General features: G+C 40.1%; 1 protein-coding gene across 2 annotated transcripts in view; it reads left to right on the forward strand.

The window, feature by feature from the left end:
- The window catches only part of fcho1 (FCH and mu domain containing endocytic adaptor 1), a 57,331-nt gene that overhangs the window by 32,152 nt on the left and 206 nt on the right, over positions 1–24,973 (forward strand). Inside the window, exons 5-27 of one of the 2 annotated variants that reach the window (XR_004658069.1) lie at positions 652–793; positions 1,124–1,276; positions 2,675–2,779; positions 4,671–4,769; positions 5,390–5,486; positions 5,732–5,849; positions 5,945–5,969; positions 7,689–7,749; positions 11,260–11,453; positions 12,085–12,109; positions 12,243–12,299; positions 13,165–13,216; positions 13,792–13,916; positions 14,637–15,737; positions 16,242–16,348; positions 16,904–17,093; positions 17,648–17,762; positions 17,969–18,124; positions 18,217–18,349; positions 19,348–19,544; positions 21,521–21,585; positions 22,955–23,122; positions 23,998–24,230. Coding sequence is in view for 1 of the 2 variants with exons in the window: in XM_034882684.1 (XP_034738575.1) it covers positions 652–793; positions 1,124–1,276; positions 2,675–2,779; positions 4,671–4,769; positions 5,390–5,486; positions 5,732–5,849; positions 5,945–5,969; positions 7,689–7,749; positions 11,260–11,453; positions 12,085–12,109; positions 12,243–12,299; positions 13,165–13,216; positions 13,792–13,916; positions 14,637–15,737; positions 16,242–16,348; positions 16,904–17,093; positions 17,648–17,762; positions 17,969–18,124; positions 18,217–18,349; positions 19,348–19,544; positions 21,521–21,585; positions 22,955–23,122; positions 23,998–24,026 (3,514 nt within the window). In the remaining variant the exon portion in view is untranslated. Of the gene's footprint in view, positions 1–651; positions 794–1,123; positions 1,277–2,674; positions 2,780–4,670; positions 4,770–5,389; positions 5,487–5,731; positions 5,850–5,944; positions 5,970–7,688; positions 7,750–11,259; positions 11,454–12,084; positions 12,110–12,242; positions 12,300–13,164; positions 13,217–13,791; positions 13,917–14,636; positions 15,738–16,241; positions 16,349–16,903; positions 17,094–17,647; positions 17,763–17,968; positions 18,125–18,216; positions 18,350–19,347; positions 19,545–21,520; positions 21,586–22,954; positions 23,123–23,997; positions 24,907–24,973 lie in introns of those variants that run through there. The other variant, XM_034882684.1, reaches the window with a different exon arrangement.

Here is a 24,973-nt window from a genome sequence, read left to right on the forward strand (position 1 = left end):
TAAAGCGCTGCAATGCTTTCCCTTCTCTTCATTGAAGCCTCTACGTTTACAGGCTTGTGATGATGCGCAATGTCCTATAGGTGCCCAAAAACATCCATGTTTGGTACTGCCAATTTGTTTTGTTTTGACATGGTGTGCAATAAACATTACACTTTGTGAAAAAGAAATTGTGGCAGGGAATCTTGATATCAATTCTAAGCTAAATACAAACGTGATTCATATTTTCCACCGAATTGTGGTACTCTTTGCCAGAGTTAGAAAGTTTTTGGTTATCACACTTGAGAAACACACACTCCTGATGAAGCAGAGTTTTAAAATGTTAATCTCTTCAAAAACAGGTACTTAAGGATGTTTATTGCTCATTTAAATTTCAATGTTGCTTATTTAGTCCTACTTCTCAGGGCTTTTAAATATATTAAAGGGCAGTTTAACGACTGCAGAAAACAAGTTTTTGCTGACCTCCTGTGGTATAACTTACAACACCCTCCATCCCTAACTGACTCAACCCGAATATTTTTGTTTGCCAAAGCTTTGTTTAACAAAGTCTTGGAAAAGTAATGTTACACCATGGCCACAACATGACACCTAGTATTAGAGTGAATATCAAATGAAGACGTGTGTGGGCTTGATGCTTATGTATGTATTTCCCAGGACCTTTGCTCCCATGTGGGATGTGTTCAGGGTGTCTTCAGACAAGCTGGCCCTCTGCCACCTCGAGCTGATGAAAAAGATGAACGATCTCATCCGGGACATCAACAAGTACGGAGATGAGCAGGTCAAAGTTCACCGCAAGGTACGTACCTGGGATGAGGATGCTTTACCACTGTCATTGGCCTACATCAAGTCTCTGTCATCCTAATCGAATATTATCTCATTTTGAGTCGGAATGTCAAGAACTGTGTGTGTGTGTGTGTGTGTGTGTGTGTGTGTGTGTGTGTGTGTGTGTGTGTGTGTGTGTGTGTGTGTGTGTGTGTGTGTGTGTGTGTGTGTGTGTGTGTGTGTGTGTGTGTGTGTGTGTGTGTGTGTGTGTGTGTGTGTGTGTGTGTGTGTGTGTGTGTGTGTGTGTGTGTGTGTGTGTGTGTGTGTGTGTGTGTGTGTGTGTGTGTGTGTGTGTGTCACCCAGACAAAGGAGGAGATGGTGGGGACAGTGGAGGCGGTGCAGGCGCTGCAAGTTCAGAGCGGCCACCTACAGAAGTTAAAGGAGGGTTACCACGCCAAGTGCTTGGAGCTGGATCGGCTCAGAAAGGAGGGAGCTCCACAGAAAGAACTGGAGAAAGTTAGCCACCACTTTCTCTATTAACAACTTCACTTGAAAGGCTTGGTTCAGACAAATTGGGGAAAAAGAAACTTCTTCTTACTAACCTGTTGTTGTGTCAAACCATGTGGATAGTTTTATTTGATAAGGTTTTAAGATATCTGCTTCGACCCAGGTACAATGAAAGAAGACAGCTTGGGAGACTATCTGTCTAATCTTAGTTTTCTCCAAAAAACTCGACTAAAACAACCTTTGAAAGGTCCTTCTCGTGGCTGGGTTAGTCAGTGGGTAGCGGAAGAGCAAATATATTGAGAGGTCTATGCCTCTAGGCAGAAAAGCCCAAGAAATAATCTTAAAAAAAAATTAAAATCAAGTTCCTTCGCGAAGCTATTTTGCAGAGGGACCGTTGCACTGTCCGATTCTGATTGGTTTAAAGAAATGCCACACGTTTTTCTCCCATCCCGGAATGCTGAGTGGGCAAGCCGGACCCTCCTCTGCAGCGCTGTGAATGAAGATCTGGCAATGTAAGACTATTTAAATACTGGCTGTGATATGATAATTTAAGATTTTAAATTAAGCCTGAAAATTAATTCTTGAATTTTAAGTAGTTTGATAGAACACTCCCAACTCAAGGTCAACTTTCTACTTTCTCTGGTGCTTGCAACAGTAACACACAGTCTGCGTTATGGTCTTCATTCATAATATAAAATCAGTATAATTACTTTGCTATACAACATAATATTAGTACTAGTGTGATAAATATGAAATCCTTTTTTATATAAATAATATATACTATTTTAATAATTCCCCCCACATACCCCTCTCCTTATAATCATCACGACGCACCCTCTGGAAAACTGGCAAGGGTTTTAACACAAATACTTTGATCATGGTTTCTGAATCACAGAATACTTTGTAAAAATCAAAAACCAAAAAAGCAGAAATGTATATGCTCCAGAGCTACTCCATGTGTCTCCCAGTACATTTTGTGGATAGCTGGATGTCAGCTGGAACTTGACAGACTTCTGATTCAGTGTCCTGCATCAGTATTCTTTAGTAAGCTATGGGATGTCATGTTTTTATTGTCTGTCTTGTGACCCTAAAATCCATCACGTTTTTTTTTTTTTTTTCACTCATGGGATCAGAGTGTCTGTTTACATTGAGGTTAATTCAATAAGATTTATCCTGTCTTGACAACTAGGGAGAACAACATTTCCTAAGTGAATTGCTTGACGTCCGCTTTATGAACAAATTGCAGTTCTTGTTTTAAAGGGTTGGGCTGACTACTGAATGAAGTAGTTGTAATCATGGGGCAGAAATTCTCATTCACTCACTGAGCTATTCATTTTTATTTTAGTTGGTGAATGAGAGTTTGTAGCTAAAGGCCATCATTTTCGTTTTCCTTTTCTTTCTCGCTAGGCGGAGCTGAAGTCTAAGAAAGCGGCTGAGTCATTTGCGCTGTGCATCGAGAAGTACAACCGCGTGGGAGGAGAGTTTGAACAAAAGATGTGCGAGTCCTCGCAGGTCAGCTCTGACTCCAGCTGGGCCGAGGGCCACTTTTTTCTCTGTTTCTCTCTATCTCCCTGTCTCACCCTCTCTGTAACCTCCCACCACACAAGAACTCCATCTTATCCTTTCATTTCTTATCCTATCATGCCTTCCCTAAAAATGAAAACCTCAACCCCAGAGTCGTAAACACCCACTCGTTTGCTCAGACAAGCACATCCTGCTCCCCCTTCCCCCGCTTATTAGTTTTAATCACTGCCTCCACACTTCGATGGTTACTGCTGCTGTTTCCATGGCAATTTTCAACAAACCTCACTAAGTGTCTCTGTGTTTTAAATTTGAAATGATGACTGAAATCCTTGTGACCAATTATCTCTTGGAATAGCTTTGAGAGGGAAGATTAGTTATTAGCATGAAGGGGTATGTGGTTCCTGACAGGAAAACGTGTCAAAAGATTGGGGAAGAAAACGTATGGACCAATAACGGATCAGTAAAGAAGAGTTTAAGATGCTTTTTATCTAACATAAAACTAGAACTCTCAAGTTACATTTTTAGTTTGCCCCCCGTTCATTTTGTCTGGATCAAGGGAAAATAAAAGACACATTGTCTTTAGTTTTGGTCCAGCTGTGTTCATACTGGCCTTTTTACAAAAAGCTGTAAACATGAAGTTACAAACCAACCGGTAACTCATTGATTGGACTACCTTGACAACATGGACCTTTGAGGTAAATCAAATGCCAGTGACTGACAGCAAGTTATGCTGCACCTCATGAGTATTTTAATCTTCTCTGGCATTCACAAAGAGCTAAAAAAAACAGATGAATGGAACAGAAATAGCCATTATGTACCACAATCTTGTTAAACGTATGTGGTGAGAGTTACTGTGTGGTTGCTGTCTTTGACTCACTTAAACAGTAATTTAATGTTTCGATTCATTCTAAAACCACATATTTACAATCACACTGCCTCTGACCCTACTTTGTTCAGGCAGTCTCGGTCCAGTTGCACCAAATTTCAATTGGCAGCTTTTATACCAGCCAAAAAGAACCAAATCGAACAAGCAAATGCATCCGTTTTTATAACCGGACCAAACAGGTTAGGTATGAAAGCCCCCTAATATACTGGTTCTTAGAGCAACAACTTCAGTAAGTTTTAGGATTTAAGAGGTTTCCATTGACAGACTTATCCAGATGTAAGAGTTTGCTATAAAACCTGGGGTCATTCAGTGAATGCTGTAATAATACAAAAAACATAGTGGAGACCTGCAGCAGAGCAGAGATGAGGTGGCTTCTTAATGTGGCAGGGCCCATTACATCTGCAAACTTTTATTTGAAAGAAGTCTTTATTTCTGTATCAGACTAATCTAAGACCAAAATTAAGACGAGTCTAAGCGGCAAACCAGTCAGAAATATCTTTTGTGCAACTGGCCCTTGGAGTCGTGGCAGATAGCAGATGGGAATGAAGTGCCCTGTTGTAGGCTGACAGTTGCGAAGAGTCAGTGGAGAATGTTTTTATGTTTACTTTCTGCACAGTTAATTGGAGAAAAGAAATTGGCTAAACTCAACTGCTCAATAATTACTTATCATACAAAAGCCAATGGCAATATATCAAGATAATTCCCCTGAACCAGACAGCGACAAATGAGCTGGCTGAATATAAAGCAGGATCAAACTTAAATACAAAATCCTCTCAAATTATCACTGGTTTAAAGATCTGGCAACCTGGTGCCTCTTCAGCTGGCTAACTGCCTCTCTAGCTGTTCCTGAATCCTCAGATCTTAAAGAAACAGCTGTGTTTTAAAGTAGATGTCAGCGTAGCTTCGATCCTATGTGGTTGGATTTGAAATGATTTATACCACAAAAGGTCAGAGAAAGATCAAGTTACCTTGTGTGCATGTGCGTGTGTGTAGAAGTTTCAGGAAATTGAGGAGGCCCACCTTCGGCAGATGAAACAGCTGATCAAAGGTTACTCCCACTCCATAGAAGACACCCATGTTCAAGTGGGACAGGTATGTTGTACCTGACACGAAACCCTGCTCTGATGACTGCATTTGTCCTCCTCCAAAAGAAAGCATTTTAAATGTATTTGTCCTATATATTCCTACTAAATCTTTTCTCTAATAAGTCATATACTCTGAGAGGCATTGGAAATCCTATTATGAATAAATAATATGAAAATCATTGGTTAAATGTAATTTTCCCATTACAAGAGGAAAGTGTGGGGGATTTATGACCTGAGCGTCAAAATACTCTTGTGCCACTTCTGAATTGTTTGCCATTATCACCATTTTCATCAGCCTCCTGTTAAGTAATTGTTGACAATCGATGTTCCACAACATGTAAGGGTTTGCAGACACATTAAACGTTAAGTGGTAAAAATCATTATTAACCAGGCCTCTAGTGTTCCATGCTTATGCTCACGAATAGTACACTTGAGGTCGAAAGGCATTTAAGACTAAAACATTAAGCTAGATGCATTGTTATACCCCGTTGGACTCAAATTACAACAGTGGCAAAAAAATAAGTTCATATTTTATTGTAAAAATGTGTTACACTTAGCATGGATAAGAGAACTTTTTTTATTTTTTTAAAGGGGCAAAATAATCATTCTTGTTGTGCTCTGCTGCAGGTCCACGAGGAATTCAAGCAGAATGTGGAAAACATCGGCATCGATAACCTCATCCAGAAATTTGCAGAGCAGAAGGGCACGGGCAAAGGCAGGCCAGGTACAGTTCAGCTAACCCAGGAGGAGTTTTTTGGCTTGTTTTAAATAGGAGTGAAATAAAAGCATTAATACGCTACTTCAGCAGCTTGCTTAACAATAAAAATATTAAAACATCCACACTCAAAACGGTATTGTGGAGGCAGAATAATTCATAGTGACAAAATATAACAAGCTCGAATAGATACATAAATTTGTGTGCGTTTTCTGAATGTTTATTTTTAGTATCAAACTGCCTGTTGTCTGCAGCTCTGGTTGGTTTTGAGGAATACATGACTGCTTTGGCACCAGAAGGTGGAAAGAAGAGTCGAACAAAAGCGTTCAGGATACCTGGCCTCGGCAAGAGGGACAAGGAGCCAGACTCTACGTGAGTGTGCGCAACACACAACAAATATGCCATACTATTGAGTTACTACTGAATAATGAAAACAAAATACATGTGTGTTTTGTTTATATTTGCAGAGACTCAGCGTTGACAGAGACACTGGTGAGTATCTGAAATAACTCACACCCAAACACCACAACTCTGAAACTTTGTGTGTGTGTGTGTGTGTGTGTGTGTGTGTGTGTGTGTGTGTGTGTGTGTGTGTGTGTGTGTGTGTGTGTGTGTGTGTGTGCGCGCGCGCATGCACGTCAAAAGTAGGTGATCGGGAAATTGTGACTAATGTGACTGTGTGTTAATGGCATGACTGATGGTGTGGGGTTTCCCAGGTTTATTCCAGTACTTCTGAGAAGAGGTTTTTGAGATGCAGTACTTTGGCAGCGTCAGGGGAAGTACGTAAGTGCGTACTAGAGTGTGTGTTTATGTGTGAAGGGGCTTTGGACAGAGGGGAGTAAACGGCAAATCAAAGTGCTAATTTACACTTTGAAGGGCATTATGTGTCTGACTGTAGTGTGACGGGTACTAGTAATGTTAGCAGGGGTCAATTTAAGACATGTTGTATAGAAATAAATAAGGACTGACACAGCCCAAGCTATTCTTTAGATCATACTAGTGTGCTTTGTTTTTTCCCCAAAATATGTCAATGTTTTGCGGCAGAAAAATGACGCTGATGAGAGCAGTGAGAGTAAACTTAATAGTGAAGTTGTGGACTGACAGCTACTCAACAAGCTGAAACTCACTATGAAAGTTGTAAAGCCGAGAGGAGCTGTAGGTTTAGGTGATAATTTGCTATAGGTGTATCAATAACGGGCGACCCCTTGGTTATAGCTGCCTTTTATCTGTGAATCCAACTGTGGTAAAGCCACCCCTGCAGTTATACTTTTATAATCTAATCACACTAGTATGCATTAACTAACTGTTCTGAGTTTTCATAACTCTGATTTCTTTCACTGTGGTCTGATGAACAGAATTATCAATGGCTACAGTTGTCAACTTGACCTACTGAAATCTGTTTACTGAAATCTGATCTAATAAAACACCCTCTGTATGTCCACACTCGGCCTAAAAATAACTGCTCCCACGTTAGCTGGATCATATGACTGCAGCTGACATGTATCCAGACGCCCTGGCTAGAAAAATAATTAAAATCAAACTGAACGCACACCTGTATTTGGTGTTACGTTCCATCAACTGCTCTTTGGTACGAACAAAAGAAACCTGTTCTTTTTACTGTTGAAGGTGACTTGTTTTTTTAATGTGACAATAAAATGTTTTCTAGTATTAAGTTTTTCATGAATTGCATCCAAGGCAAGACAACTTATTTACATAACACAATTCATACCAAGGCTAAATTTAAAGTAGGAAATCCACTGACACAGGAGACACAGCACATGGTGTCACCTTGTGTAATGTTTGGAATGCAGATCATTGATATAATGTCATTATTGCTAAATGGCTAAACCTAATCCATTAAAATTTAGATGAGATGTTTAAGTTTGAATTGGATCCACATTTTTATTCAGTTCATTATCCTAGTGACTATTATTTCACAGGTAAACCTAGTAAGCACCTTCCCTTAAGAAGAAAAGAAAAAATCATAATGAGCTGGGTCTAGGAAAGGGACAGAGACATCAAAGAGCTATAGTTCTTATCTGTATCAAACAGCTTTGTTTGAGCTAGTGGCCTCTCAGTGGTACATGTAGGCTGCATTGCTGACTAACACAGTATGACAAAGCGTGTGATATGTAGCTGAAACGTTGCTCTACTAGCTACTCTCTGACCCCCTCTCTTGGTGTGTGCGTGTGCGTGTGTCTATTCATATAGAATTCACCCCTGGAAGTAGACGATGAGGGATTTGTCATCCGAGCTGACAGCACGCACAATGATATCCTTTTTTTCTGCTCACTTTCCACCAGGATAATTCATAATAATATCATATTACAGTGGGGCTCAAATGTTTGGCCACCCCAGGTAAAAAATTGTATTAATGTGCATAAAGAAGCCAAGTAAAGATGGAAAATCTCCAGAAGGCACTAAATAACAGATTAGACATTCGTATAATATGTCACAAAAGGTAGATTTTATTTCCATCATTTACACTAACATCATTTAAAAGAAAACAAAAAAATGGCGTCTGCAAAAGTTTGGGCACCCTGCAGAGTTAATACTTTGTACTTCCCCTTTGGCAAGTATCACAGCTTGGAAACGCATCTTGTAGCCAGCCAAGAGTCTTTCAATGCTTGTTTGAGGTATCTTCACCCATTTTTCCTTCCTTTTCCTACAGTTTTCCAGTTCTTTTAGATTTCTGGGCTGTCTGTAAGGCACTGCTCTTTTAAGGTCTATTCATAGAGTTTCAATTATGTTGAGGTCAGGAGATTGTGAAGGCCATGGCAAAACCTACGCCTCTTGATGTAATCCACCGTGGATTTTGAGGTGTGTTTAGGATCATTATCCATTTGTAGAAGCCATCCTCTCTTTAACTTCAGCTCTTTCACAGATGGCATCAAGTTAGCGTCCGGAAAATGAAATTCTATTAAAACCATTTTTCCTTCTACTTGTTTAATGTTCCCTGTGCCACTGGCTGCAATACAACCCCAAAGCATGATTGATCCACCCCCATGCTTAACAGTTGGACAGAGGTTCTTTTCATTAAATTCTGTGCCCTTTCTTCTCCAAACGTACCTTTGCTCATTCCGGCCAAAAAGTTCTATTTTAACCTCATTGGTCCACAGAACTTGTTTCCACAATGCATCAGGCTTGTCCATATGTTCATTTGCAAACTTCAAACGCTGATTTTTGTGGTGAGGACGTAGAAGAGGGTTTCTTCTGATGACTCTTCCATGAAGACCATATCTGTCCAAGTATCTCTTTATAGTGGAATGGTGTACCACATCTCCAGTGTCTGCCAGGGTTTTCTGGATGGATCGTGCAGTCAAACGTGGGTTTTGACTTGCTTTTCTCACAATCCTGCGCGCTGTTCTGTCTGATATTTTTCTTGGTCTTCCAGATCTTGCTTTAACTTCCACTGTTCCTGATGACTGCCATTTCGTAATTACATTCCAAACAGAGGATGTTGGTATCTGAAAACGCTTTGCTATCTTCTTATAGCCTTCTCCTGCTTTGTGAGCGTCAACCAGTTTCAGTTTCAGTTTTCTAGACAACTGCTTAGAAGAACCCGTTGTGCTGATTGCCGGGGGAAGGTCAGATGAGTCTGGGCATTTGAAACCTTAAGACTGACATAACCTTGTCTTTCCAGACGATGATGAGAACAATCCATGACACTGTCAGGTCTCAGCTTTCCAAAGGGGGCGGTGCATGCTATAAACTCTGCAGGGCGCCCAAACTTTTGCAGATGCCATATTTTTTGTTTTCTGTTTTTTTGAAAGTTTAAATGAGGGAAAAATATCTAACTCTTTGTGACATATACGAATGTCTAATCTGTCATTTGATACTTTTTAAAGATTTTTTCCATCTTTTCTTGACCCTTTTTAAAGCTTTAGTGTGTAACTTTTTGATATTAATCAACGCCCGTTACATTCAAGCCATTGCCAATTGAGCTGCTGCAAAGCTAATTAAGACTCACTTTGTCTGGCAACTTTTTCACAAAAACTCAAGGAAAGATAATTACCTCTTCTGAAGAGTCCATGTGTTTTTAATCCTCCTTGTCCTCTTTGGATAACAACTGCGCGGAAGAGGGGTTGGGGTGGTGCGTGATCACGGAAGGCTTGTATCGTGGACTCGCCGACCGTTTTGTTATCGTTACTTAGAATTCCTCATGGGGGCAACAGAAACTACGGCTATAATACTTACAGTACTTACTTACAAAATCATTTATTGTACCCTATTTGGAAATGCATCTGTATTCATTGTGTTATTTTTACTCCATTTATTTGTTTTTCTTTTATTGACCAATTGATTTTTATTTATCACATAAAATGGGATAAATAAAAGTTACCCCCAGGTTGTCCAACATCAGTATGATTCATCATAAAACAGAATGTGGCTGTCAGTTTTTCAGCCGTCTGTATATAACATCTAGCTTGTAATTACTTGCATTATTGATTAATCTGGTGTTTTAATTGCGTACAGTGCCCTATTAAAAAAATTAGTCATCGTTGTTGAAGTTATTATGTTTTATTAGTTTACCACTGTGTAGAAAACTGATTTGACTCTAATATTAATTGGACTTTTGATCATATTGTAGCCAAATTAAATCTACTTTAATTTAATGTTGTAAACAATAAAACATAAAAACTCACAACAGGGAAGCATACTATCTATAGACTCTAGATTTTTCTATGTATCCTTTACTGTAAAGTATTAACAAATATTAACAGTGATGTCTTAAGATTGCCTATTTTGGGGGTAGCCTTGTGGCCTTAGTTATTCTGGCCGGGTTCTTGCATGTCAGTTTCCCTTTTTTTGATAATCTGATCATTAACTACATCTGTACTGAGCTAACAAAACTGTGTCCTGACTCTCCATGATCCATTTTATCAGGAGCAGCTTTCAATCCTGATAGCTCCGAAATGACAACTCTTCCGGACTTTGTCATCTCCCAACCAAGCCCCCCGCCTGCCTAAAATAGATGGTTCACCTTAATCAAACGCCCTCATGCTGTACATGTCCCTCAGTTTCTCTGAATCTTCTAATAAACACAAGACACAAATGCACCACACATGATGTGACACACTTCCATGTGCAGCAGAGTGGAGTTCAAACAAAGAGGAAGTGGCAGTTTGGCTAGAAGCCCTGCAGCCCTCACCGCCAACACACTCTGCGGTGCTTCTGCCTCTCTTTGTGTTTCATATGTGTCCGTGCTGTATTGCACTCTGCTTGCCTGAATTTGTTTTCTGATGTCCTGAGCTAAATGGTAATTTCCTCAAGATTACACCTTCGGCAACAAGAAAATAATTGTACTTTTTTTTTTCAAAAGTCAGTATTTGAAATTATGTAGATTAAGAACGACTTTTGGAAACTTATTTCATTTTAGAATTATGCTGTAATGTTTTAAATATAGGTAATGAAGCATTAGTTAAATAGTTCGGTCCTTTTTTGACAACAAAAGTTTATTTCAAACATTTGATATTTACTTCTCATAAGTTCACAGTAATAAAATAAATGTGGCTTTCAGTAATGCAACACTATAATACCGGAAAGTGAAAAAGTGGAAAGTGTACACTACAGACACAATATTCAGACATTGCATTTCTTAACCTTTACACTAATTCCTTAGATTTGAAAAACATGACGGTAGTGCTCAAGTAATGAGCAATTGTGCTGCAGTGCTGCTCTCCTTTGTAATGTTAGAGCACTCGCCAAACAACATCACTCTTCATTCCCTGTTTACAGTACGAGCTTGTTCTCCTTGACTGTCTGCTTTCTCTCTCTGTACGCTGCTCTGAGGAGAAGGAGAACAACTTTTACTCCAGTGACTCGGACTTTGACGACGAGGAGCCCAAAAAGTTCAACATCCAGATCAGACCGGTGGCCAGCAGTAATCGCGTTAACTCTGCTGCCACAGAGAAAGAGCTGAAAGCCACTGTCGGGGCACTCACTCTCCCGCCGAACAGAGTCGTCCGGCAACAGGTTTTGTTTTAGTGTCTCTATCATGTTCTGTAGGTTTGTCAGGATCCCTCTGAAAACATTAGCATGTAACCGTGGATGCAGAAATCAAGAAGTCTGTGGTAAATATTCTGAACGCAGATTTCCCTTACTTAGCTATTTCCTGACATAGATCTATTTCCTGAAGATGTTCTGGATATGGCTAAGTAGATGGACCTCACTTTACTATATTAACCTCAGATACTATTTCTTCAAGGTTGAGAATCAATTGCCGTCTTTAATCTAAATTAAATTACCAAAAAGGAAGAAAAAAATAATCCTGGGAATATTTGTATTTGTTTATCAGTCTCTACAAATCCCATGGAAAAAACATAACCCACCAAGTAAAGTTTTGGTTTGTTTAGCCCGATATATCTTATTGATCAACTTGTTGTCCAGAAACTATTAAAAACACCCCTTTGTTCCTTTAATATGATGAACATGGACGTGTAAATTATTTTAAGCCTTTCTGCTGTTAATACTCACTAGAGCCCCAAATGCATGTTTGCAGTTTATGCAGTTTTTATGTGATTTTTATTTTTGACATAACACCATGCTTTTCTTTTATATGCTTCCACTGCATTGACCAAATCTGTCCCCCTCTTGTGACTCTCAGGTGCCAGTCAAGTGGCATCTCTCCAGTAAGTTCAGTCAAATGTATCTGAAAGTTGTGTTGATGAAGTCATTTTCAGTGCTTCTTAATGTGCACCAAATCTTTTCCCTGCACCCGCTGTATGTAATAGTACAGACATCTGAAAGCTGTTGTCTCTGCAGGAAACTCAAGTACCGCAGGAGATCGCTCAGAAGAGAGTGAAGGTGGCTCCCACAGGGGTGAGTCTGACTTTACTCTCATTGTTTATATCTTTCTGTCTGTCATGCTCTTCTTTTTTCTGATGTTCTATAGAACAAAAGATGAATTGATTTTCAAGAAAACAATCAGCAGTACATTATTATTAGGTGCAGCCTTAATTTTGTACCAGTCTGTACTACAATGACAAAAGATCATCAATTATGCAGCGTTAGAGACTGTCATGTTACTGTTAATGGAGGTTTGAAGTTTCTATCCTTTCATTTGTTCCTGGTTGTAATTTGATAAACCATTTTGTCGTACACAACCACTTCTGTAGGCATAAAGTGATTATTCTATCCTGCAGCATCGCTCTACCTCAAGCCTGTTTAGCCCCCATGTTTCCCTCTAGGCACAAAATCTCTTCATTGGCTGACCTTGCATGAACAGCCACCCTCCATTAGTCACACCCGGCCCTCTGCTCGTGCTCCACAGCACGTTTTATCACCAACAGGATCGTTAAATGCCAGTAGGTTAGGCTGCAGGCTACAACCTGCTGCTTCACAGCAGCAGGGAGTCTTTCTCAAATGCCCAGAGGCAGCAGGATTAACAATGAGTGTCTGATTTAAGCGCTTGCTCAGCAGTGACAGCAGCGGTGGCTGGAGTTGAGTGAGACCATGCTAATTGCTGATATTTATCACAGAAAAGGTAATGGTTAATGGGTTTCCCTCATGTCTTCCGATTTCAGTCGATCTCAGCCTTCCATCCACGCTGTGACAAAGAACACTGTGGTGCTGATTAGTCCTGATTAGGGAACATCCTCTCGGTGTGTGTGTGTGTGTGTGTGTGTGTGTGTGTGTGTGTGTGTGTGTGTGTGTGTGTGTGTGTGTGTGTGTTTTCTCATAACAGATGGAGAACAGGAGGGCCTGCACAGGTCCACCTCCAGTCCTGATCACAGCAGGTGAGACATCTCTGCTTTTCATATCTGTCAGAGTGATGTAGAGGAAGACATACTAGATGTGGAGGTGAAATAGCATCATTAGTAGCATTTTTTTAGCAGTTTAAGGCTCTTCAGGTTTCCTCCTCACAGTTTTTCCACTGTCACCATCCTTGTGATATTTCTGTCCATCTGCTAGTGTTTCCTTTGTCACCCCTCTTTTGCTCATTTTCCCTCTTTCCCTCCAACTTAAATTCTTCTGGAGCTCAGACAGAGGATGGGGTTTAGGTCAGGGCTCTGCAGGCCAGTCAAGCTTTTCCACACCTAACCATTTATTTATGGGCGTGGCTTCATAAGAAGGGGGGTGGGCATTGTCAAGTTTAAACAATAAAAGTCTTCAACAAACGGTAGCATTTTAAAAAATGAATTTCTTCCTACATCCTTTAAAATCTCCCAATTGCCTCTTCTTTTACTGCCACCCACTCGTTTATTTATTTTTATTTTTTTTAAACTTTTTTCCCTTTTATCAGCTCTACTCCTCATCACTCCTCCGCTGTCCCTGATCATCTTCCTCATGTCCCTCATTGTTTCTCCACCAGGTTGAGTTCAACAGCGTCTGGCTCAGACAGTCTGTTTGGACCACCGTTGGAATCGGCCTTCAAATCCAAAAGCTTTGATGGTCGGGAACAACTCCGAGAGCAGAGCGCTTTTGGTGCTTCTGAATGTAAGAATTGTTGTTGTGTTCAAACTATTTTCTTTGTCTATTCATGTTATTATTGTATTGACCCAAATGTAAAACAATCTTTCATTTTCCAACAGTTTTTGGTTAAAATAAATACTGTCCCTATCAGACTAGTCCAGGTTGAAAGTTTCCCTGAGAAGAAAATAACCCTCATCTGTGAAGCCCCCCCCCCAACAATATATAACACACAAAAGAAATAAAATTGCCGGAGTAGCAAACAATTGTCAAAGCATGCCTAGATATGCTGCATCTTCATTGCTGTGATCAGGGAGCCACTTCTTAAAACAAGGAGGGGATGTAGATGCCCATTCTCTCGCAATAATACCTTTAGCTATAATCATACAAAACAGTAAAGCCTGCTGGTCTCAAATGGAAGTTCAAAAACAGCAAGTACACAGTAAAGAGGTCCCTGATTGTAATACTTTTTGAGTTTTCTTTGATACTTGCTCTATTGAAGGGGAAAACCTGTTTTTATAATTATTATATTTAAATGTATAGTCCTCAAATACAATATCCACCTTTCCAAATGTTTGTTCCAGAAAATAATATTGAGTTATATTTGGGCCAATATTGTAATGTGTTTTATTTATAAGGTATAAAGTTTAATTTACAACTGCAGATCAATAATTGCATTTTTATGAGTTCTTTGTCTCTTTTCTGCATTGTATTGATGCTCTGTAATGTGTTTGATGTGTGTGTCAGATGCTGCCTTCTCGTCCGACTCCTCCTCTCCAGAGAACGTTGAAGACTCTGGCCTGGACTCACCTTCCCATCAGCCCCTTGGGCCCTCCCCTGAGCCAGTGGGTTGGGCAGCTTGGCCTCCTGTGTCACAGAGTAAAGAGCAGACACAAACACTGGCACGACCTGCGGACCCTTTCCTCTCTGCTTTCCGTGACCCCTCTCCTGGTCGGAGTCCTCAACCTCAGGACCCCCCTGCCAGCGCCTGGTCCGTCGCCTCGTCACGTCCCTCTTGTGTCCCCCCAGATATGGACCCCTCATCTATGCGGTTCCCTGCTTTCTCCCAGTCCCTCCCCCCGCCTGAGATGGAGTCGTCCGTGTGGAACTGCAAACACATTCCCCCCGAGGACCCCTTCCTCGCTGCGTTTGAGAGAACTGTCAACCAAGAGACTTTAAACCTGTCTGACGCCTGGGCGCGTCCTCCACCTCGCCAAAATCAGGGGGGCAGGGGGATAGAGGTGCGAGGGGACCCATTCTCCATTGCCTTTGCTGACACCAAGACACTCCCAACCTCATCCTCCTCATCCTCTTCATCCTCCTCTAATCGTAAAGACAGACACAGAAAACGAGATCAGAGCCTCCCGCCTCCTGTTTCTTCTGATGACCCTTTTGCCATCACAATGATTGGAAGTCCAACGCACCAGTCGTCGATGGCTGCGGCAGCTGGGTTGATCCCTCCACACAGCACCAGCAGCAGTGGCGTTGTTGGTGGTGGCTCTACCAATAGCAGTAGACTGGCACTCAATGCTAATTCAAGCTCTTTGCCCACAGCTCAGCCCAAGAAGGAGCTGATGCACTGGAACTCTGTCCACAACCCGTTTAGTGAAAGTGTCTTTGGAGTGCTGAGCAGCTCCAAAACACCCGAAGGAGTAGGGAAAGGAGAGGGAGGAGGAGGAGGAGGAGAGAGGAGGAAATCTCGATCCTCAGATAGTGAGCCACGCAGGAATGCCCCTCCACTCACGAGGCATTCAGGACCACAGGAGGATCTGTGTTTTTCCACAGATAAAGATCAAGACTGCCTGGATCTGAACACTCAGATATCATGCAGTGTCAGTTCACACAAGGGTACTGATTTCTTTTTTCTTTTTTTGGTATTTCAGGTTTTATTGTGGTTGGAAGCAAGTCGATCTTTATATAATTGCAGGATTACAGGGAGGAGACACTATTACTAAACATGGTGTAGAAAATAAGAAAATGCATAAACAAAAGTGAGATAATAACCAGTCAACAATATGATGAAAGGAAAAGGAACAAGTGGTTCTTAGCTATGATTTGAAATGTATAAGTCAGTGTCCCAACAGGAAATCCCATCTTCCAAACTACTACTACTACTTTAACCTAAAATAGTGTCAAAGGATGCTATCTTTACCATTATATATGCATCCATTTCCAAAAGCAACATACATATATGGTTCAATCCAAGCCACAGTAGATTAAGGAGTGGCCTTTGAGAAGAAACGCTCTATTATTGAATCAAAGAAATCCCACACATTGTCCGTTCCTTGTACTTACTTTCCGGTGAAAAAAATCTGGCTTTTGGTCACTTTGTTTGTCTGTGTGTTTTGTAAGGGTCCAAACACAACTTCAGACAGGACACAACTGAAGTGGTCGCAGCTGCACCACCGAGAGCAACCCGAGCCAAGAGGACTTCAGGCCGACTCAGCGCCTGTGAGAGAGTGAGTTAACAGCTCAGCTAATTTAATAAAAAGCTGTTCTCTTCATATTCTGTTCCCTCTTATACTCTGTTGTATTATATAGATAAAGATGCAATCAACAATATATACATAACTCTCAGGTTTATTACACCTAAATGTTTTCCGCAGGCATAAAGGAAAACATTACCAAGTAAAAACTAAAATCTAACTCATTCCAATATAAAAGTATTGTAATACTGTGACTATTACCTTTCTGAGGGTTAAAATGTTTCTAAAATGATAAATATCATATAACCAAAGTTATATTAACTGTATAAAAGATATGATTAAACTTTCTGTTCAAACAGAAATTGTTCTTGCTCCAACAATCAACAGATAGCATTAAAAAACATAAAACATCTAAAAAACATAATATTTATGATTGTCATGATTGCAGCCCCATAATGACACGCAGATATCATGTTCATGTGGGGAGAGAAGTAGGCATAACAGCCCCTACTTAATATAAATGTTTGATCCAGTTGGGGCATCATCTATGTAACAATAGTACCAATATTGCCAATATTTGTGTTTCAGTCCCGCTCTCTGTGCTCCTCCCCGCTGCCGGAGCCCAGCCCTTCCCTCACCTCCTCCTCCTCCTCCAGCCCCAGTGATTGGCCTCAAGCTAGCAGCGACTGGTGGAGTCAGAACAGAGCGCCAAGTCCTCCCAGGGCAGGACAAGCCTCACCGCTGGCCTACCAGCACCAGGACCACCAACAAAGACAGTGTAAGCCTCAGCACATAAATAAAGTTACACCACAGGATGGATGTTTGAAAGTAGCGGCAAGGTTTCTGTTGACGTGAGCATTCAGCTTCAACAGAGACCGATATACTTAAGTTGTTTGATTGTTTGGAAGATACACCTATTCACTTTCTTGCAGAGAGTTAAATGAAAAGATTGATACCACGCTCATGTCTGTACATTAAATACCGTATGAAGCCACAGCCAGGAGAGTTTTATCTCTAGCTAGCTTAGCATAAACACAAGAAGCAGGGGGAAACAACCACCCTGTAACTCCCAAAAAAATCTGGCTCTCGCAGCCCCTGGCAAACTGCGATTCCATTAAACAATTAAACAAACAAGATATGACGTGTTAATGATCTTTAAACGTGCTGGCATCAGACAGAGTGAGAGTAGTATTGAGGTTTTCTTCGAATTTTCATCAAAAGAGAGTGTTTCCCGAAATGTCGTATTCCAGCCTTAAACATGACATCATTCATGTAAAACACATTATATTGACACTACTGTATATTATGGATTCTCACATTTGTTCTCCACAGTGCACCTGTCCCGAGGCCCCAGCCCCATTTCCCTTAGCACACAGGAGGCCTGGCCGGTGGCAGCAGCCATAACAGAGTATATCAATGCCTACTTCAAAGGTGGACAGCACAACCGGTCAGCATGATGCTACCTACTTAAAAAATAAATCACACACATGTATGTAAGGTTTATACAAGAGTCTCCATAAGCTGAGTAGCATTCCTCTTGACGGCTAAACTGATGTGTGAAATGTTATAAAGTTCTCATTTAAAGACATTTGTAATGGCTATTTGTTGGCCGCTTCATTAACGGGATTAATTTGAGTTTCCCACTTTCTCCAGCTGTCTTGTGAAGATTACAGGCGACCTGACAATGTCTTTCCCTGCTGGCATCACCCGGATTTTCACAGCCAATCCTAACGTTCCCGTGCTCAGCTTCAGACTCGTCAACATCTCAAAGATCGATCACTTCCTGCCAAATCAGAAGCTCCTCTATAGGTCAGCCGCCGTCTATGTTGAGTCACAACTTTTTTTTTTAATTTTTTTTTTTTTATTGTAATGCGATCCTAACCGTCCTCGTGTCTCAACAGTGATCCGTCTCAGAGTGACCCAGACACCAGAGACTTCTGGTTCAACATGCAGGCGTTGCAGCTCTACCTGCAGAGAGAGGCGGAACTCAACCCTCAGGCCTCGTACTACAACGTCGGCCTGCTCAAGTATCAGGTCAGGGTTTAAAATGCTAATGTTTTATTCCTATTTGGGCCATTTTAATATAATTTCACTTTATCAATCACACATCTTAGATGGTGTTAATTAAAACGTCTTTAAGACAATAAACATTCAATACTGATGCGTTATATTATTTTGCAAGTCCTTAACCCTTGTGTTGTCTTCTGGTCAAATTTAACCTGTTGTCTAAATGTCTATATCAGAAATATGGGTTTTATTTAAACTACCCAATTGTGACGTAATATGACAATGACATATGCCATCCTGTGATTATCCTTCCTTTAATATTAGTCTAAAAAATAAAAATAAAATGTATATATATAATTTCTGCTTTTTAACTCAAGGATTAGGTATAATTTCCTATAAACAAGGTTTTTTGACCATGAATTCCAAAGATAAATGTACATCTAATACTGAGTTTGTGTTAGTGGTGTTATACATGGTAGTAACATGTCAAAAGATTGCAAAAAAAAAATGGAAAACGGTGCCAGTAGAGACAAAAATGTAAATAAAAAAAAGTGATTTTCAGTTTTAACCTAGGGGGATGATGGATGGTCGAATCAAAGACAACACTAGGGTTAATTCCCAAATAATGTGAAGAAAATAGGATTTTCTTGAATAAAAACCTAAATTTAAGTAAATCTTCATGCATCTTCATTTGTTTATTATTGGAAACTTTAGTCTTTACATGTTGAATTTTATGTTTCTTTGGAGACATATTTCACATGTCTGCTGTGCTCTGACCGGAGGACTTTGTGTTCCCCTTTTGACATTAAAATCTTTTAACCGAACACTCTTAATCCCTAAATGTAGTACCAAAGTAAAAGTGTTTTCTTGAAAAATATTTTTGCCAATTTTCAGAAAATTGTTTACAAGACCCACAAAATAAAGCATCACCAGATTTTGTAAGACATGTTCTCTTAGTTGACTTTTTCAGTTTTTTATGACCTTAAGATGGCACATTAAGACAAAAGTCTTCGTTGTTTCCTCAGGTGTCGTCTCAGGACCCGGGGCGGGCCCCCCTCCTGCTGTCTGCAGAGTGTCAGCGCAGCGGCACCGTGACCCGGGTGTCCCTGGATTACCACTGCTGCCCTGCCACCGCACCCTCCACCCAGCTCGCCGCTGTCCAGGTGCTGCTGCCATTAGACCACACTGCCACAGACCTGCAGTGCCAGCCACCCGCCTCCTGGTGAGTAATGCTGTACATCTGAGTAAACTGGGACTGACTGTTAACTGTCAGTCGCCTGTAACCGGTTTAGCAGGAACCTGCCCTGTTAAGAACTTGATTCAAGATTATTTGTAATGCACAAATGGAATTGAACTTTGGAATCATGATATAAACATTTTTATGACCTATTTGATCAATCGCTTGTTCTTCTGATTAGTCGACTAATTGTTTTGGCTCCAATGTACCTTCAAAGTATCTAATCAAATTAAAATAACTAGTGATTGAATATTAGTCAATGAATCAGTTAGTCAAGCAACAGAAACACATAAATAATTGACTTCATTCATCAAGCAACAAGACTTGCTAACTCGCTAATGTCCAAATACAATTTTTACAAAAACAACAAGTTTTTTTTTTTGTTTAAGATTATTTTTGGGCATTTTTAGGCCTTTATTTGACAGAACAGCTGAAGACATGAAAGGGAAGAGAGGGGGGGGAATGACAAGCGGCAAACGGCTGCAGGTCGGCGTGACCTGGAGTGAACCTCTATATGTGGGCGCCCGCTCTACCAACTGAGCTATCTCCCCCCCCATCAAATAAGATGTAGGCTAATTGCCCTGAATATTAATGATTAGGTCCTATTATTGTGTTATTGTCATAATTATTATTGTTATTAGTCATTTATTGTTGTTGCTATTGTAATCAAAAATCATCAAAAAATCATATAATTCAATGAAAAATGTTTCACAGCTGTGTTCATAGACTTATTAAACATTTATTATAGACTATAAAGTTCACAACAAGACCGATTCACGACGCCGCAGTTTAGAAAAGATGATACTCTGATGTCCCGTTCCCATGAAGGCAGCACAGAGCTGCACCACACAAAGCCTAAAGAAACACTAAAGAGAAGAAGAGTTAGGATCCACCCTCTCGTCCAGTCGCAGTGGCGTGGTTTAATGTTGCAGACTACTGTTTTTCGCAAGTAATTTAAGTGTAAACTCATATTGTTGTGAACCTTTTGTGTCTTAAAATAAATGCCCCCCAAAGACACCTCAACGCCCCCTTTCCCACAATATTGTTTCCAGCCCCCCCCCCCCATCATCATCATCTGAACGCACCGTGTGGGAGTGTACCACCCCCGTTGAGAAACACTGATCTAAATTTAGCTTGTTAGCATGCAAACATTTGCTAATTAGCAAGGTACAGCAAAGGCTGAATGTAATTAGTTTTGTGAGTCATAAACCCAAATATTTCACAAATTAAAAGGACTTGCTAATGGCGCTTGAGGAAAAGTTGTAACAATTCATCCTGAGGGAGACAGAAAATAATCCTCACATTTGAGAAGCTGAAAAAACCTTGCACAGGCCTTTATGTTATTCTTGTCTGTTTTTGTGTCTATTATTATGAAAATTGGAAATCTCTATACATTTTCACTGTTTTCTGACATTATATAAGATTTACTCAAATAATAAATGGATTAATCAATTATTTCAATTAGTGTAAAAAGAGTACCTAGTTGCTTATCGCCGGTAACAGTTGCATAATTTAAGAATTTGAGGATGACGGTGTGATGGTGCAAGGTGAAGACCAAAGGCCACGTATGTTGCTCGGCTGTGGCTTGGTAGCGTTGCATTTCCCCCACATCATTTCCTGGTTCTCCTTCTTCACAAACAACATGAAATCAAGGAGAAGGTTAACTTTTCCTGCTACAGATAACCCCCCGTGGTCAGAAAGCACAGGGGAGACACTTTCTCTCACAATGACTAGTCGGTATTCGCTCCAAAGCTAATCAACATCACTCTCCCACTTCTCCCTCTGTCTATCACGCACTCCACACACAAACACCCACACACACGCCGGCTCAACGCGCACACCAGCGCACAAGTATAAACATCAGGCCACTTACGTAGACTATGGCAAAGCTCTGCGCGGAGCCTTTGCACAGCCATGCATGGTATGGTTAGACCTGACTGACTATTTATTTGCCTCTGCAGGAACGCTGAGGAAAGACGGCTGCTGTGGAAACTCCCCAACCTCTCCCCGACCAATCACAGCAAAGGTCAGAGCTCTGCTGCAAAAAACATACACGCAAAGATGCACATACTCACACCTTGACATCTAATTGACCGATTCTTTGTTCTTTGTATGTCTTAAGCCGCCACCTGATTCTTATATTTCCCTCCTCCTTAAAATTAGTGCCAGAATTATTTTCTACTTCATTGCGTTCTTGTCGGGTTCCCAATGCTATATTGTTTCAACAAATTAAGGAGAGAGTGATTAAAATCTCTGCACTCCACTTCTCTTTAAAATACCTAAAGTCCTAAGGCGTATCATATTATTTTAACAGCAGCATTAGAATTTGAACGTGGTAGCTGCTCTCATCAACTGACACGAAGGATAGGAAATGCTCCTCTTTTATTTTGTGTCAAATTGAGTGTTGCTGATATTTCACATCGTAAATGCTGCACAGATAAGAGAAGCCGTGTAAAAGAATCTTTCAAGGGTGGAATTTAAGATGGGAAAGTCCAAAATGAAACCAAACTTCTGGTCGAGGTTTCCTTCACCTGCCTGCTTCTTTGTACCAGTGGAAATCTTCTTTTTATTTTATTTAGTTTTTTTTTTTTCTTTTTCATCTAATGATATATTTTTACCTTGATGTGAGTCTGCAGGCTTGGAGTATATAGAAAAGGAGATTATTCATAGCTGTCAGTGATGGATGGGATGTTAAAATGTGTATGGTTAGAAGATTTCTCTGTTTTATGAGCCAGTGACTGAAAGGTCACCCTAACTCCTCCCCATCCCTTCTGTAATTCATTTATTTTACACACAACTAAACTTTTTGGAAAAGACATTCTCCACTTGACAGCAGAAAAGAAGCTACACAGTAGTACATCCTGAATTGATCAGCATTTCTCCTCATATTCCTTTTAAGCCTATTGGTGTAGCTGAGCTGCACCAATCACATCAGTGTAATTGATATAGGCGGGCCAGAGGTGAGCTAAAACAGATGACAGGTTAATTTACCAGTTCGATCCGCTGGTAGCTAAGCGTATGGGGCTCTGGATACGTCACCCCGTGTGGTGTTGCAATTGGTGGTACTGTTTAAAAGAAGTGATTTAAAATGTGTCGCTGATTCTGCATCTTCAGTATTTTACTGCAGAGAAAACACATCACACACAGGTCAACACTTAGTCTTCTTCTTAGAAATGTCTTCAAATATTTTATTTACTTTTTTTTTTTTCCTTCAGTGTTTCACTGGTTGTATTGTAGATAATTTTATTGAAAGGCAAGGATGTTTTGTTGTTGAAAAACCTGTTTTTCGTATGATAATTGTAATGTTAAAAAGAGAAACAGCCATGTATTTTTGACCTTTTATCCTTCATGTTTGTCATGTATCTGTGTCTCTCTGCCTGCTGGCGGTGTCCCAGGCTCAGGTACTCTGTGTGCCAGCTGGCAGTGCCTGGAGGTCCCCCGCGGCCCTCCACCCAGCCTGGCCGTTCAGTTTGTGGGCTCCGGGGCCTCGCTGTCAGGCTTGGACTTGGAGCTGGTGGGCAGCCGCTACCGCATGTCGCTGGTCAAAAAGAGATTTGCCACAGGTGACCCTGAACTGGCACACTTACATACATGTGAAACTATAGTGTTTAAAAGTCTTAAACCGCATTTTCCGAGGTATTACATTTTTAGCATCTTATCAATATGTATGTGTCCGAATAGACACTATGAAGACATTCTATTTTTCATGACACACTGTACTATGAGTCTTTTATGACATTCTATACTATCTGTTGTGTATATACTGACATTTCTTCATCATTTTATAACACATCTTTATTTTTATTTCATATGAATTAATATACTGACTTTTAGCACCTTTTTATGACATACTATGACATTATGACTTTGACTTTTTAAATCACGTTTGCTACTCTGCAATTTATTTATCATTTTTATGGCATACTCTTTTCCGAGATACAACACTATGACAATTCTATAAGTTTTTTTATGACATACTACAGACATCTTAGGATATTTTTATATCATAACTTTTTTGTGACTTTTAAGACATACTATGGCTTTTTGGCATTATATGCTCTGACATGTATTAGTTATGAAATACATGTTCATGTCTTTCCTTTTTACAACATACTATACTATCACTTCTGACACTAAATATATACTATAACTTTTTAACACTACTTTTCATGACATTTATTTATAATTACATTATGAGCATACAAAACAAAGATTTATTATGAATATGATAAAATAAGTGAATAACCTAAGGTAGAGAAATAGGATAAGTTTAAGGATTATGTAGTTTATTGTAACTAACATGTTGATTTGTTCAAGGTGAATGTTTTAACGAACTAAACATTCTATGTTGGTTATTCCGTAGAAACATTTAACCCATACTGTATGTCCACTTAAGGTTGTGGCTTACTTGGCGATGCATTTCCTTTTTGTTTTGCAGGGAAGTACTTGGCCGGCTGCTCCTTGTGAATCGTGTAAAGGACCATCAATGCAGGTTCAGAGAACTTTGCACTTTTTTCTTCAACCGAGAACCGGACAGAGGAGAGATGACTGTTGTAAGACATTAAAACTGACTGCTCAGCCTCGAAGGACGATGTGCACTTACTTCTGACAATGTCCTGCTGTTCTAGGACCAAGCCTTTCTTCTTTTCCTCTAATTTAAGGTGTGTGTGTGTCACTCAGTTGTCCTGCCTATAGCAGGAGGAAAGCTCTTTTTCTATTCAATTTCCTCTTCATTGTGTTTTGAGACTGCAAACTGAGCTAGATGTCAGAACTTTTCTTGCATTTTAGAGGAAAGGAAATAAAGTTAACATCAAACCAAGTTGCCATGGAAACTAGGATTGTATGTATATACCTTACAGAAGAAATCTCTGGAGCAAGTTCAAAGATCAAACAAGCCAGTTATGAATGAAGATGTTCTACAAAAAAATGTGTTTGTTCCAAATAAAGGTTTTGTGATATTGTTTGATAAAAAATAAATGTGCTCAAATGTCTTGGTTAACACCAATTTATTACACATTGTAACCCAAGTACAAAATACAGCTGAACTATGCAGTTTATTACAGACCATTATCTGTCCTTAGATAGTTAAAGTGTAGTCAAGAACAGGTTTAGAAATGCACAAAAATAAGGGTTCAGTATACTTGTAAGATGAACCAAATCTAGTTCAATAAAAAATAATCCTCCGCCAAAAATCTAAAACAGCTTTACAAAACATTACAAAGAACACACAGAAATGACTTTCTCAAAGCACTTGAAGGCAAATTACTGTGACAGGCACAACTTACAAAAGCCTTAAATAACTCAAGCTCAAGGATTCTCATCGCTACAACAAAATCATCGGGGGGGGGGATGCCACAAAGCTGGCATTTCTCTTGTTACAGTTTGGTAGCGTACACAGGAGCAGTAACGCCACA

The sequence above is a fragment of the Etheostoma cragini genome, chromosome 9 (assembly GCF_013103735.1).
Source record: "Etheostoma cragini isolate CJK2018 chromosome 9, CSU_Ecrag_1.0, whole genome shotgun sequence".
Classification (NCBI taxonomy): domain Eukaryota; kingdom Metazoa; phylum Chordata; class Actinopteri; order Perciformes; family Percidae; genus Etheostoma; species Etheostoma cragini.